The sequence below is a fragment of the Bubalus kerabau genome, chromosome 18 (genome assembly GCF_029407905.1).
Source record: "Bubalus kerabau isolate K-KA32 ecotype Philippines breed swamp buffalo chromosome 18, PCC_UOA_SB_1v2, whole genome shotgun sequence".
NCBI lineage: Eukaryota > Metazoa > Chordata > Mammalia > Artiodactyla > Bovidae > Bubalus > Bubalus kerabau.
This window is the reverse complement of record NC_073641.1, coordinates 42163193-42179083: the sequence shown is the minus strand read 5'-3', so window position 1 is coordinate 42179083 and position 15891 is coordinate 42163193. Positions and strand designations below refer to the sequence as shown.

General features: G+C 40.6%; 1 protein-coding gene across 2 annotated transcripts in view; it reads left to right on the top strand.

Annotated features, from left to right (window-relative positions):
- The window catches only part of TARS1 (threonyl-tRNA synthetase 1), a 28760-nt gene that overhangs the window by 11964 nt on the left and 905 nt on the right, over positions 1-15891 (top strand). For both annotated transcript variants that reach the window (XM_055555366.1, XM_055555365.1), the window contains 13 exons: positions 278-395; positions 646-710; positions 796-874; positions 1629-1775; positions 2323-2421; positions 9716-9882; positions 11028-11190; positions 11288-11425; positions 11785-11862; positions 11977-12077; positions 12168-12272; positions 14007-14079; positions 15701-15815. In XM_055555366.1, the coding sequence (XP_055411341.1) occupies positions 278-395; positions 646-710; positions 796-874; positions 1629-1775; positions 2323-2421; positions 9716-9882; positions 11028-11190; positions 11288-11425; positions 11785-11862; positions 11977-12077; positions 12168-12272; positions 14007-14079; positions 15701-15815 (1448 nt within the window). The remainder of the gene's footprint in view (positions 1-277; positions 396-645; positions 711-795; positions 875-1628; positions 1776-2322; positions 2422-9715; positions 9883-11027; positions 11191-11287; positions 11426-11784; positions 11863-11976; positions 12078-12167; positions 12273-14006; positions 14080-15700; positions 15816-15891) is intronic.

Genomic DNA, 15891 nt, shown 5'->3' with positions numbered 1-15891 from the left:
GGACGTGTGGGAATGGTCTTCATGAAGAGCAAGCTCAAAGTCACTGAAAATATAGAAATAGTTTACAAAAAAAATGTCTAGTTTAAAAATTCTTAATATATGATGCAAGGGTCTAAAATTCTTAATATATGATGCTGGGGTCTAAAATTCTTAATATATGATGCCAGGGTCTAATCTTCTATATTAAAACCTTTGAAGTATTCTGAAGACATGTTCCCCCAAGCTGTGGTGTGAGTAGAAAGGGATAGAAAGAGATTAATTCTATTTTATTCTTCAGGGGTGTGTCCAGCAATGATTTCTCTTCTTTGGAGACTTTATGTAAGAAAATCATTAAAGAAAAGCAAGCTTTTGAAAGATTAGAAGTTAAGAAGGAAACTTTACTGGAAATGTTTAAGGTAAATTGAACTGTAACACGGCCTCCACTTCTGTTTCACTCATTAACGTTACTTAAGGTACATTGGGCTTAGTGTACTAAGTCAATGACTATCCTGTTCTTTAGAAAAATTTAACAAATGTTTTTAAAACATGTATGACATTTATAGTCATAGAATGCTTAGACATACTTCAAATTGTATTTTAGCTACAGTATTTAGAAGTAAAAATTAAAGAGTGGTTATTTTTTAAAATAATTTTTTCTATTTTCAGTACAACAAGTTCAAATGCAGGATTTTGAATGAAAAAGTGAATACTCCAACTACCACAGTCTATAGGTGAGAATATCAAGTGTCGTTAAATACTACTATTGTATATGTCATTGTAAGTCTTTGTTAAAATTCTTTTTTTTTTAATCTTCAGATGTGGCCCCTTGATAGATCTCTGCCGGGGTCCTCATGTCAGACACACTGGCAAAATCAAGACTTTGAAAATACACAAAGTAAGCAGTATAACTTTGGAGGCTCTATATAGACATACTTGTCTACTAAAGATGTATGTTTATTTAAACTTGCATTCCCTTCTCTTTTCAGCCATGTTTCTCTTGCATATGTAAGGGTGGATTTTTTTCTTGTGCTCTCTGCTGACTGTGGGTGCTGTGTGTCACTAGCCTTTTTTTTTTCTTTTTGTTTTTTTTAATTGAAATGCTCTCAAGCAGTGACTGAGAGACTCACCACCCATCACCAAAGCACGTGGTGGTGGATTTTTGGGGGACTTACAAAATCACACAGTCAGGCTTTGAGACCGATTCACTGGAGGGGTGTGCTTTTGCCTTCTGTTATGTCTAAGGTGGTAATTAACCCAAATTCTTTTTTAACCAAACTAATCATGCCAGTAAGATTTTTGTTGTTTTTTGGTTGGTTGATTTTCCATTTTTGCCCAATCTTCTTGTGAAAGAAAGGTGCCTCTAAAGTCAGTTTTGTTTGTGGAGTTGTGATGTCAGTGGGTATTGAAAACGGGGCAATTTTGAGAGGATTAAGCAACTAGCTTCGTTCTGTGGAATGAGTACAACCACTCTAGACAGACCTCAGCAACTGGGAGATGCTTATCTACATGTTGGCTTTTTGTGCCATTTTTCTTGAAATAAGGGCTAAATACGAATTTGACCCATAATGTAACTGTGAGAAATAACATGTAACTCTTAAATGAGATATTAAGAATTTGAATGTTATCTCATGGTTATTCCCTTTTTTCAGAATTCCTCCACCTACTGGGAAGGCAAGTCCGATATGGAGACTCTACAGAGAATTTACGGCATTTCCTTTCCAGATCCTAAGATGTTGAAAGAATGGGAGAAGTTCCAAGAGGAGGCTAAAAACCGAGATCATAGGAAAATTGGAAGGGTATGTTTAAAAAGAACAATGTGTGTAGACCAGATTGTCATTTGAAATATAATTGTATCAGGTAATGGTTATTTAATTCTGAAGAGGTGCTGTACCTTTCAAGGACTTACTGTACTGTTCTGGAAAAGCTGTAAATTACTTACTCATTGTCCGCATTATCTTTCTAGAGTGTGTTCAGTACTCTGCAGAAATTGATTTTAACTACTCTTTTTATTGAGACCACATGTTAATGGCCTACATTTTTCTGTAAAAGAAGTATAGCAGCATTTCGTAGAGCTGGGAGATGCTTTTGAAATTCCCTGCTCTCGCTGACTTACTTGAAAGACATGGAAACTTAAGTCCCAGAAACGTTTATCTGCTTGTTGCCCAAGATGACACAGAGCATTGCCAGTGGATTCTGTGGTGTCCTTTTCTTTATTCCTCTACCCCTGAATGTTTTCTAAACTGGAAGTTAAGTTTGGTAAAAAAATACTCATTTCTACAAGTGTGTTCACTCTGTGCTGGGCATGATATATGTATAAACTTCCTTTTGCTTTTGTATACCCAGGACCAAGAACTCTACTTCTTCCATGAACTCAGCCCTGGGAGTTGCTTTTTCCTGCCCAAGGGAGCCTACATTTATAACACACTTATTGAATTCATCAGGGTAAGCCATATTCATTCTTTTCTTCTATAGATTTAAGACATAAGTTGATTTTATTAGATAAGGTCTGCCAGAGGGAAAGATAACCTTGCGTTTGAGAAGAAACATTTTAAAGAATAAATGAAAATGGATGTATTAGGTTTCATAAAATGTATAAAAAATTGTTTCCTCCTAATATGTGATCTAGTCCATATAGTTGGGTATATATGCATGAGATAAGCTGGTGAGCTTGTAATGGGACCCGTAACCCCTTATGTGGGAGATCTGTGGCTTTCTGACCGTTCATTTGTATTTTCTTTGAAAAACAAGTTAATCTTTACATTACTTTTTTCTTTGTAAACTGTGACAACCGTACATTTATAGAGAATAACACCACCAGTATCTCTGTACTCATCTCCTAGTTAAAACATATCCAAATAGGGCTATATTTGCTTCAGGTTTTTTATTGAGGTAGAGTAATACATGGGCTTCCCTGGTGGCTCAGTGGTAAAGAATCCTCCTGCCAGTGCAGAAGACATGGGTTTGATTCCTGGGTCAGGAAGATCCTCTGGAGAAGGAAAGGGCAACCTACTCCAGTATTCTGGCCTAGGAAATCCCATGGACAGAGCAGCCTGGCGGGCTATAGTCAATGGGGTTAAAGAGTCACATACTACTTAGTAACTAAACAACGGAGTAATATATACATGGTAAGGGGGGAGAAACTGTCTTTTAAGAGTCCTTTCTGATCTACTTCCTTCCTTTCCTAGAAGAAACTATATACTATTTTAAAGTTAGCATGGATGGCTCCTTTTTGTGCATGTTATTTTTAAATCTGCCATATAAATATGTATCTAAATTATGTGTTTGTGTGCTTCAAAGTTACATGCATGAAGCCTTGATGTGTATTAGTCTGCCCTGTGATTTTCACTTCAGATAAGTACACATCCAGTTCATTTTCACCTGTTCAGTATTGAAAGGTTGTTGTTGAATCACGCGAATACACCAGGATTCTTGGCTCCCGGAGGAGAAGAATTCAATCCGGGGCCAGAGACAAGGCTTGATTGCTCAGAGCTTTTGTGTAATAAAGTTTTATTAAAGTATAAAGGAGATAGAGAAAGCTTCTGACATAGGCATCAGAAGGGGGCAGAAAGAGTACCCGCTTGCTAGTGTTAACAATGAGGTTATATAATCCAAAGAAGGTCTGGAGGTTGTAAAGACTTCATCAGACCCACTCCCATAATTTACATCTTAAGGTAACACTGTCCTCAGGCAAGATACATCCTTGTAAAGACCAGGTCTACTCCCATAATTAACATTTTAAGATAACAAAAGGTTGAATCCAAAGACTGTCCTTAGGCAGGATACATCCTTGTAAAGACCAGGTCTACTCCCATAATTAACATTTTAAGATAACAAAAGGTTGAATCCAAAGACTGTCCTTTCTTCCTCCTTGAGAATTCCAGACCCCTCTCTCCTTGGGGACCCCTAGACTCCCTATCAACTTGCCTAGGAACCGACTCTCTCATTCCCCCCTTTTCTTTTAGGAGAATTATGTTGCCTAGGGAAAAGGGGCGTCGTTCTCATTCCATAACTGCTTCCGAGCTGACAAGGGGCGTTGTCCCTAAATTGGCGAGGCAACATATTCTCCTAATCCTCATATTGAGGATATCTGATCCAGGGGCCCCAAATAGTAGCTGGAGGAAGCTACAGCAGTAGCAGGAGTTTGAGCAACCATTTGTAACTTAAAAGCTTTCATGCGGCTAGAACAAATCCAGTTATACAATTACAGATGTAGGCAACATAGTCATTAAAACAAGTTAAAATCGAAATTAAAAGTCACATTATGTCCATAGTTAAAGTACAAAGTGTTGCACCAGTCCATTTTAGGGTTGGTAGATGTCATCAGATGAAGAAGAAACATCGCATGTGATTGTTGTCAAAGATATTTACAGACTTGGAGAAAGTCTTTTCCTTGAAGTGGGGATGTCCACCACGGGAAGCCTTCCATTGACGAAGAGGGGAGCGCTCCACAGACCCAGCAGTTTATCCTTTAGATCCTCCCGAGCTGTATGGTTTAAAGTTAGGAATTGAGAACAATCGTGATCAGGTGTTTCATTTTCCTTCTCAGGAAGGAAAGTGGCAGGATTTAAATTTCCACAAACTTTAAGCTTAGTTACTGGTCCTTCTAACAACAATGACTGATACTTAAGAAGCCTACTGTCTGTCATCCAAATATTAACCTTAGAATTTAAGATTCCACTCACATTATGAGAAGTCAGTACAGTAAGGTTTCGTCCATTAATTATTTTTAAAGCTTCAGGTGCTAATAAAGCCGCTGCCCCAATTACTCTTAGGCAGTGGGGCCACCCACGTGAAACTACATCTAATTCTCTGCTTAGATAAGCAACAGGTTGCTGGTGAGGCCCTCGGGGTTGTGTCAAAACTCCCAATGCCACACCTTTTCTTTCAGTGACAAACAAATTAAATTCTGACCCTGTGGGCAAGCTCAGAGCTGGAGCTTGCAGGAGAGCAGTCTGGAGAACCTTAAAAGCCTTTTGAGTTTCTGGAGACCAAACCAGTTTGTCGGTTTGGGCCTGCTGAGTTTCAGCCGTAAGTTTATATAAAGGCCGGGCAAGTTCCCCATAACCCAGAATCCAAATGCGACAGTAACCTGTGATTCCCAAAAATCCTCTCAATTGTCTTAAAGTCATAGGTAGGGGGTGATTTAGTATAGGCTTAATTCTCTCAGGGCCTATGGCCCTAGTCCCTTCTGATATGATTAGGCCCAGATATCTAACCGATTGTTGACAAAGCTGAGCCTTTTCTCTTGATGCCTTGTAACCACAGTCCGCCAGAAAGTTTAAGAAATCTTCTGAGGCTCGCGAACAAGCTTCCTCTGTCTCAGCACAGAGCAAAATATCATCTACATATTGTAACACCACTACTTTAGAGCTATTAAAGTTTTGTAGATCCCGTGACAAACTTTGTCCGAATAAGTGAGGACTGTCACGAAATCCTTGGGGCAAAACTGTCCAGGTTAATTGAGAAGCTGGCTGCGTAGGGTCTTCAAAGGCAAATAGGAATTGACTTTCTTCCGCCAAAGGCACTGAATAGAAGACATCTTTTAAATCAATTACTGAGAAATATTTGGCCCGTTCAGGAATTTCAGACAATAGAGTATAAGGATTAGGCACCACAGGGTGTAAAGGAACTACAGCCTCATTTATTATTCGTAAATCTTGAACTAGTCTCCATTTACCATTTGATTTCTTTATACCCAAAATAGGAGTGTTGCAAGGACTGTTACAGGGAATTAATAGTCCCTGCTCTTTTAAATTTTTGATGATGGGTTTTAACCCTTCCTTAACTTCAGGTTTCAGTGGATACTGCTTCTTATGTGGAAATACGTGCGGGTCTTTGAGCTTAACAACTACAGGAATAGCATTTTGTGCTCAACGCACAGATTTTCCATCAGCCCATACTCTAGGATTTACATTTTGTTCAACTAAAGGGAGAGAAAGGGAGGGCTCCATATTCATAAAAACAGAGGCATGGACCTTGCTCAGTATATCCCTTCCCAAGAGGGGTGAGGGAGATTCTGGCACAATCAGAAACTCGTGTGAAAACAGCACAGAATCCCAGTTGCAAGATAAAGAATAACTGAAATAATACCTTTTGGCTCGTCCAGACAGTCCCATTACGGAAGCGGATCGGGAAGAAAGTGGGCCAGGGGCTTCAGTGAGCACAGAATAAGTTGCCCCAGTATCTAAAAGGAAATCGACGGATTGGCCCCCCACAACTATTAATACCCGGGGTTCCTCAGGTGTAATTAGGACGGGAGCTTGTGTGGGGACCCCCGGGCACCTTCAGTCCTGATTGTCTTGAGAGTCCGACCCGGGAGACCTACGCCTCTGGGGGCAGTCTCTCTTCCAGTGTGGTCCTTTGCAGACCGGACATGGAGCCGGGGGTGGCTTAGATGCCTGAGGGCAATCCCGCTTGAGGTGCCCCTCCTTTCCATAGTAGTAGCAAGCCCATCTCTTTTCACCTGGGCCCCTCTGGGCACTTTTCTCAGGCTGTTTAAGAACGTTTTTCATAGCCATGGCGAAGGCTTCCGCCTTTTCCTTTGTCTTTTTTTGCCTTTCTTTCTTTTCCTCATATTCCCTACCATAATAGACTGTCTGAGCCAGTTGTAACAGAGTATCTAAAGACTGATTTGGTCCATACGCCTGTTTTAATAGCTTACGGCGGATATCTGGAGCCGACTGAGTGAGAAATCTATCCTTTAAGATCACTTTTCCCTCTTCACTTTCGGGATCAATCTCAGTGAATCTGCGAAGGCCTTCTCTCAGTCTATCTAGGAATTTACCAGGAGCTTCTTTTTCCTCCTGTTCTATATCTGCCAATTTGCCATAGTTTAAAGGCTTAGAACGTGCCTGCCTAAGTCCTTCAAGAATACATCTAACAAAATGATTCTGATCCCATCTTCCTTTAGCTGTGTTGTAGTCCCAGTCTGGTTCTATAGTTGGGACCGCCTGATTCCCAGTGGGGAGGGCCGCTATCTCGTTCTCCCTCTTCTCTACTGATTCATTACCAAGCCATTCATCTCTATAAGCAACCGCTTTTCCCAAAACTCGAGTCTTTGACTCGGGAGTCAGCGTTTGTCCTAAGATATACATCACATCCTTCCAAGTGAGGTCATAAAGCAGAGTAACACCTTTAAAAGCTCTAATATATTTTTCTGGGTCATCTAAATAGTCTCCCAGATCCTCCTTGATTCTTTGTATTTCTTGATAAGAAAAAGGCTTATTAACTCTCACAGACTGATTATTTCTCCCGGTGGGTGTTTCATAAAGAGGCAACAGCTTCTGTGGCTGTTCCTCAGTCTCTCTGGCTGCTCTGCGCATATGATCCCAGGGATAGATTGGAGAAACCTGTTTTTCCTCTTCTCTTTGTCTCCTGTCCTCCATCTCATCTCTTACTTCGATGGTCTGAGTTTCTAATGAAACCAGAGTAGTCTGAGGTCGTACTGAGACAGGAGTTGTTTGGACCTCCATGTGGGCAGTTTGAATCTCAGTTTGGAGTCCCCAGCACGGGGGCAGAGTAAGAGGACAGGAGGGAGCTGAAGGTTTCACGCCCAAATCTATACCCTTAGGACATAAGTCTGGCATATTTCGCAGAGAGAAAAAGGGCAACACATACGCTACTTCTACCCATTTCCCTTGTCCCTTACAGAACCGGTCTAATTGTAGAACAGTATTATACTTAAGAGACCCTCCAACTGGCCACCATTCACCGTCCTCCAATGGATACCGTGGCCATGCAGTATCACATAGGAAGACCAGGTGTGTCTTCTTTAAGCCCTGGGGATCAAATCTATCCCAGTTTTTCAGGATACAGTTCAAAGGAGTGAGGCTGGAATTGTTAGCTCCCATCTGTAAGAGAGAAAAAAAGCGACCAGCGCCATTTTTTCTACCGGAGGCGTCCCTCCCTGCTCTAGATGGGGGTGTAGACAGACGTTACACCAAAAGCTTTTCCTTCCTGGTCGGACTTAGTCTGTCCCTTACCGACGCAGGTGCCGTACTCGTCCCTCCTGGTTCTACCACCAAGATGGGGTGGGGATGTACCAGGGGTAGACTTGATAGCATCCCTACTTGACGTCCAGCTCTTCACCCTTAACCTTGCTTGCCTCTGATGTCACCCGGGGTGAATCAGAGTAACCTTCCGGAATGCCTCCCAAGCTAAAACCGCTGTGGGAAACATTCGTCACTTGAGTGCCTTTGCACGACCCTGAGTATTTCCTGACCACAATACGACCAACGCGAACATAAAACAGATATTCTTTCCAAGCATCACCACACCAGTATAACAGCCTCCTCTGATCCACCAGGAGCCAGCGTTACCAAAGGAAAAAACACATCACAGTCCCAATCTGAGTAACCTTTAACCTCAGAGATGTTCTGGGAGCTAGAGCTCCAACTAGCTTCCGAACTTTCAAGATTCCTAGCGAGGCTAGACACTTTCTTGACTACCAATCCAAGTTTGAGACCTAAGCCACAGTATACAGTAACAATATAAATCACAAGTCTCTTGAAAGTCTATGATCTGATAGATTAGGTTAGTACTTCTAATTACCAAGGAGTTATGAAATGGCCAAAGAGACCGAAAAGTTTGACCGAGAAAGGAGAGTTCAGTCCACACGCTTTGCCCATTTCTGGTCGGTTCCTGAAGGAGACATTGGGTGCCTCTTGGCATTGGCAGGTCGGTATAACGCCCCAACAGGTTTCTGCCATAAGCCGTATGAGATCACTGTGGAACCGCAGAGCAGGGCCCCTTACTTGCTTCACGCAGGGCCTGCCATTCATTCACACAAGCACACCGTAGAGTTAGTAAAGCACGGCAGAAAATGTGTTCGCTAAGAGAACAAAGAACTAAAGCTCCAAGCTTCCTTACCTTGTCCTGAAGGATCCCGGACGAGCCCCCAAGATGAAAGGTTGTTGTTGAATCACGTGAATACACCAGGATTCTTGGCTCCCGGAGGAGAAGAAATTCAATCCGGGGCCAGAGACAAGGCTTGATTGCTCAGAGCTTTTGTGTAATAAAGTTTTATTAAAGTATAAAGGAGATAGAGAAAGCTTCTGACATAGGCATCAGAAGGGGGCAGAAAGAGTACCCACTTGCTAGTGTTAACAATGAGGTTATATAATCCAAAGAAGGTCTGAAGGTTGTAAAGACTTCATCAGACCCACTCCCATAATTTACATCTTAAGGTAATACTGTCCTCAGGCAAGATACATCCTTGTAAAGACCAGGTCTACTCCCGTAATTAACATTTTAAGATAACAAAAGGTTGAATCCAAAGACTGTCCTTAGGCAGGATACATCCTTGTAAAGACCAGGTCTACTCCCATAATTAACATTTTAAGATAACAAAAGGTTGAATCCAAAGACTGTCCTTTCTTCCTCCTTGAGAATTCCAGACCCCTCTCTCCTTGGGGACCCCTAGACTCCCTATCAACTTGCCTAGGAACTGACTCTCTCAGTATTAATCCATCGTCTAACTTCCACAGTGTGCCCATGTGCTTACCGGGCGCACTGACGTCATTTCCCTTTCTCCCGTGTGACCAGCTGTGCTGGAGTACCCTCCTCTTGTACATATCAGGGGCTTCCTCTTAGGTGAATCCCTCCCAGCGGAGCTTTGAGATTTTAAGATGTGCATCTGGAACTTTACTAGATTGTAGACAATGGCTCGTGAAATTGTTCCTTGCATCTGATGTGTAAGCATGTATTCCCTACATGCATTGTGTCTGTTTCCTAACAGAGTGAATACAGGAAACGAGGATTCCAGGAGGTGGTCACCCCCAACATCTATAATAGCCGGCTCTGGGTGACCTCGGGCCACTGGGAGCACTACAGCGAGAACATGTTCTCCTTTGAAGTGGAAAAGGAGCTGTTTGCTCTGAAACCCATGAACTGCCCGGGACACTGGTATTCAGCAGTTTTGAGTTTCTCTCAGAGATTTTCTAGCAATCAGTCCTGGATTGTTTTTCCTCCTTTAAAAATATTTAAAAAGAAAACAATGATGTAATCAGAAGAGTATTTAAATGCATCATAAGCGCAGTGGTGTAACGTCCTCTGTGCCCAGCTAGATCCTCAGCTCTGTAGACGTTCAAGAGTGGCATTGGGGCAGCATCAGTGAACAGACAGGATACAGAACAGGGGAGACTTTTATTTATTTACTTTTTTAAGATACATGCATCAGAACCTCCTGCTGATGAATTGACATCCTTGGAAAATCCTCCTTGCCTTGAGGCAGCTCACTTTGTATCCTTGGAAGCTGGGTGAGGAGCAGCGTAGGGCAGACCAGGGAGAGTGCTGGCTGGCTGCAGGTGGCCAAGTCATAGCTCCTGGCACCGGTCCCAGCAGCCAGGCCTCGAGGGCAGAGGGCGTGAAACGGAGGAGTCTCCACGTGGGCCCTGGCTTGTAAGTCAGGGAGCCAAGTTCAAGTTTATTCTTAGTCTTCCCAGGTTCTTCAAAGTTTCTGAAGCACTTTCAGACTAACCGGGAACTAAAGCACTTTGGGGAGCAGTAAGAAAGTACAGGAGGCGCTAGTGGAAAATCTCCCACCTGCCAATGCAGGTAGACGTAAGAGACGCGGGTTCAATCCCCAGATTGGGAAGATCTCCTGGAGAAGAGAATGGCAACCCACTCCAGTATTCTTGCCTGTCCCACAGACAGAAGAGGCTGGTGGGCTACAGTCCATAGGGTAGCAAAGAGTTGGACATGATTGAAGTGACTTGCATAGCACAACAGCTTAAGTACAGACTTTCATTTCCACTGTTTCTATAGCTAAGATTTTCTTTACAATATGAGCCTTAAAGGCCATCCTCAAAGAGCATAAGGATAAGACTTCAGACTTAATGGAAATACATTTTTTATTCTAGCTTGGTCATGGATGGTTGTATTATAATTTATTTGCTGCTTTATTCATGCAAGTGCTTAGAGAAGCCCAGACTTTTGATGTGTGAACAGCTAGATCCAGTATTTGGCAGCCTTTCTTAGCAGTATCAGAGAAGCAGTTGTGTTCTTGTGAAATTAAATGTCAGTGGATTTTACTTTGCTCTCTTCTTTAGCCTCATGTTTGATCATCGGCCAAGATCCTGGCGAGAGTTGCCTCTGCGAGTTGCTGATTTTGGGGTGCTTCATAGGAATGAGCTGTCAGGAGCACTCACAGGACTTACTCGGGTCCGAAGGTTCCAGCAAGATGATGCTCATATATTCTGTGCCATGGAGCAGGTATGAGACTCTGGGGTAAAACACTTTGAAAGACATGTCAAGAAAATTGAGGAAAATTAAATTACCACTGTTCCGCCCGCCCCTTTTTTTTTTAAAGATTGAGGATGAAATAAAAGGTTGTTTGGATTTTCTGCGTACAGTATATAGCATATTTGGATTTTCTTTTAAACTGAACCTGTCTACTCGCCCAGAAAAATTCCTTGGAGATATTGAAGTATGGAATCAAGCTGAGAAAGTAAGTGGTGGTTTTCAGTGTACTTCAGTATTACTTGAGTGAAACTGGCATGCGCCATAATGTGAGAAAGCCAAGCTTCTTTAAATGGATAAAAGCGAAAGAAAATTGGAAATGGTTTCCAGGCTTGTGTAAGCCAGTTTTTTCGTCTATGATTTTGTATTTTAGACATGGTTGAGTGTGTTTTTTTAGTCATCAAGCTGTAACCTTTAAAGGGGTTTGTGTATGAGTATGTCTAGGTGGACAAAATTGTAAAGCAAAGAATAGTAACCCATAAAGTAGTTATAATACTTTTAGTCTCAAATTAGGATGGAAGAAGTTGCATTTGAACAAAAATTTAAATCATTTTGTTTTATCCTTAGCAACTTGAAAACAGTCTGAATGAGTTTGGCGAAAAGTGGGAATTAAATCCCGGAGATGGAGCTTTCTATGGTCCAAAGGTCAGTACCAAAGTCTAATTGAGAGTAATATGTCTTTTCTGTTCGGGTGAAGAAGAGACTACTTTAAAGTTTTTAAAAATTCACCCCTAATAGAACCCAATCTTTGCATCTTAGATTGACATCCAGATTAAAGATGCTATTGGGCGGTACCACCAGTGTGCAACAATACAGTTGGATTTTCAGCTGCCCATTAGATTTAATCTTACTTTTGTAAGGTGAGTTTCTAAGTGTTTGCTCTGAATATTCTTCCATAGGACATAAAGGAACATATATACAAAATAAAACAATTTTTTTTTTCTTTCTAGCCATGATGGTGATGATAAGAAAAAGCCAGTCATTATCCATAGAGCCATCTTGGGGTCAGTGGAAAGAATGATTGCTATCCTCACTGAAAACTACGGGGGCAAATGGTAATGTGTGTCATTATTTGCGTGTGTTTCTTTCCAGACTGTGTAAATTAACTGTCAGAAATGTCTGTTGTCCAGTTTAGTTCTATGATGGAAAGGGAGAATGATTCTAGTTGGTGACTTCTGATTAATGACAAGTGTTTACTAAAAAGTAAGGAATCACAGTCTAAACCCAAATTTTTTAGCTAGAAGAATGTTTGCAATTATTTTTAGCAGTTGATTGGTTCGAATGTTATATAAATGCTTTCTAATTAGGAGTTATTCATCAGTAAGATTATTGTTTTGATTGCTTTCTAAGTAACTTTGGGAACTTATAAAACTTTGTTTTTTGTTTGAGTAAACAAAAGTAGGCTTTCAGCAGTACCTTGTTCAGTGCTGCTGATCATAATAAATAAGCATTTTGGACCCTTTAGAAGCCAAGTTTTTGGGGTGTTTTTTTTTTTTTTTTGATTGAAAGTACAGAGTCCAAACCAATTAACATTTTTGTGTCTCATTTCTAGAAACGTTTGTTTCTGCTGGCAAGATAATAAGCACGTTACCTGCATTTTATTTTCTCAGCACCTTTGTCTGGGCCCCATTTTGGGAAGGCAGTTGAAAACAGGAAATGGTTATGAAACACCCATTTTGTACAGCCTGTGTCATTACATTGCAGCCACTTCAGTTTTCTTTGTAATTTGATTAGTTCAGACATTTTAGGTTAGGGATGTCATATGTATAAATGAAATAAGCTAATTTCTTTTTAGTTATATTTCACAAAATCAAAACAAATATGGGCAGTATTCTCTGCACAATCTCGAGAATAGGGAGGTCCTCAGCTGATGCTTTACCAAACCTGTAGTAAGTGGGGAACAGCCCACAATTGGGGTGGAATTTGGTGCTTACCAAATTCAGCCGAATTTGGTGCTTGAAAGTGAAAATGAAAGTCGCTTAGTTGTGTCTGACTCTTTGCGACCCCATGGACTATACAGTCCATGGAATTCTCCAGGCCAGAATACTGGAGTGTGTAGCCTTTCCCTTCTCCAGGATCTTCCCAACCAGGGATTGAATCCTCCCACATTGCAGGTGGATTCTTTACCAGCTGAGCCAAGAGGGAAGCAATTTGGGGCTTACTCCAGCCTAACTGTAGCAATTACGCCCTTAATTGTAGCAAAATAACTTGAAAATAGAGGCGGGACCAGGAGCAGCACTGGCTTGAGTCTGCAGCGCGTGGGGATTGGATGCCTGAAATCCCTGAAAGGAGAACTGCAGATGGGCTCACCTTTTTATAAGCAGTGAAAACACACTCACTTTAACAAGTACCATCACCACTTACTAACTGTTTCTATTTGTTGAGTCCTGCAAAATGGATCTTGAATAAACTGAAGGCACAGTCTCTGTCCCTACATGAAGAATGAGTAATACAGTAACACTTGAATAAAATAACCTTTGGGGTAAAATAACTTGAATCATTAAGTGCTTTTCTTTGTCGGTGTGTTAAGCCCTCCAGCAGCAGGTGCATGGTGTTTTCTGTTAGCTGCTGTGTTGAATTATGGGACGTGGTCCCAGCTCTCTATTTCCCTTTTTTCTGCTCCTGAATCGTCCTTCAGTCCTTATTGGACATTGAAAAAAAGCCAAGTTTTTGGAAGTGGTCCTTGCATGTTTCAGGAAAATGTACTAAATAGTAGACTAAGAAATGTGCTATCCTTGTTGAAGAAAGTTCCCAAATTCACATTACATATTTTTTTATTTCTTCTAAAGGCCCTTCTGGCTGTCCCCTCGTCAGGTAATGGTAGTTCCAGTGGGACCAACATGTGATGAATATGCCCAAAAGGTAATCCTTAAGTATGACTTTCTTTAAATTTAATAGCTGTTGTTCACCTTTTCAGATCTCATAAATTATATCTATGCTTTGTAAGTCAAACTGCTGTGATATAGAGAAGTGTTTACATTTTCAGTCTTTGGTAAGCCTAAGTAGATCATATTACCTCTTTAATGTGTTTTTATGTGGTTCTGTGGTGAGTAGACTTAATTTGGAAAGTTTTACACACACTTGATGTTTTAGTTTTTAATATTAGCAAGTAGTGTGACATATAAATTCAAATGCATAATGTAGTGTAAACTGTTCTTTGACTCAGTAATTTTGGTTTGTTTCTAATGCACATTTCTTTAATTTGAAACTTTTTTCAAATTGATGGTATGACAGCAATCTTTGCCCTCCCTACCAAAAAGCCACCTTACTAACAGATGTACGAATATCCATTCATACCTCACACCTTAAAGAGTAGAACAGTCTATTCTGTTATACAGCAACAATTCCATGCTAAGGAATCTCAAATTATGAAAAGTTGAATTATTAATAAAAAGCATTGTTTCATAATTGCAAGCTGAAAGTAGTAAATTGGCTAGACAAAAAATCTATATATCAACGAATAACATTGTAACGTCAAAACCACCACGTTGGACTTCCCTGGCAGTCCAGTGGTTAAGCCTCCACGCTTCCATTGAAGGGAGCACGGGTTCAGTCCCTGGTTGGGGCACTAAGATCACAGACCACAGTGTGCAGCCAAAAAAAACCCAGCCTGTGTTTGGATCAGAATAAATTGCACTCGAGTCTCAACTGCCTTTTAATAAAGGAACATTAAAAAAAAACAACCGATAGGCAGACTATTCAAGATATACTGTATTCCTATCACCTCACACAGTCGTTTAATCAGTTATGCTTTCCATGGTTAATGGATTTTACTTTATTATATATGCATGTATTTTCACAGTAGAAAAAAGGTCAGTTTTAGTTAACTCACTTTTCAACTGTAACACTAACTTTCTCCATGTGGGGATGGAGTGGCATTTCAAATTATGTAGGGGGTGGATTTTTGATTATACTGAGTTGTGGGGGGAGGACACTGCTATTAATCCTTAATGACTAGAGACCAGAGATGTTAAATAGCCTGCAGTTACCAGGCTTCTTACCCAGTGGCAGAATAACTCAACTAACATGTGCACAGGGCTCGTGTTAAGAAAAAAAGCACTGGTGCTTTATACTTTAAAATAGGTTACAGTTGAGAGTGTAGTCTTATCCTGGCACTGTAATAAACTAAGAACCTTTCTGAAATTTGTATACTTAAAAATGCTAGGAGGTTCATTGGTTAATGATCACTAAAGCATAACAACCTATTAGTGAGATAAAAATGGCCCGTTCAGATCATTCTGTCTTATTGAGTGGTAATTGGTTGTCAGATAGATGGAAAATTTAACCTGGTTTATTTAATTCATAGTTTATCTCTCAAACAATATATCGTTTTGTAGTTCCACATCACGATAATATATACTTCAGTATATTTATTAACATTCCTTTTTAATGTTTGTGTAATTGTTCAAATTGTTAAATAAAATTATTTAAGATCAAAATATAATTCTCCTTGAGATCTGAAGAATTCTCTATGTTTAAATAGGTACGGCAACAATTCCACGATGCTAAATTCATGGTGGACATTGATCTGGATCCAGGCTGTACATTAAACAAGAAGATCAGAAATGCACAGTTAGCACAATATAACTTCATCCTAGGTAAGAAAGGAGACTTACCAAAGACAGCCTGCCAGAACTTAGGAAAACTTGAAACCTGGAGATGTAGGCTTAAGGG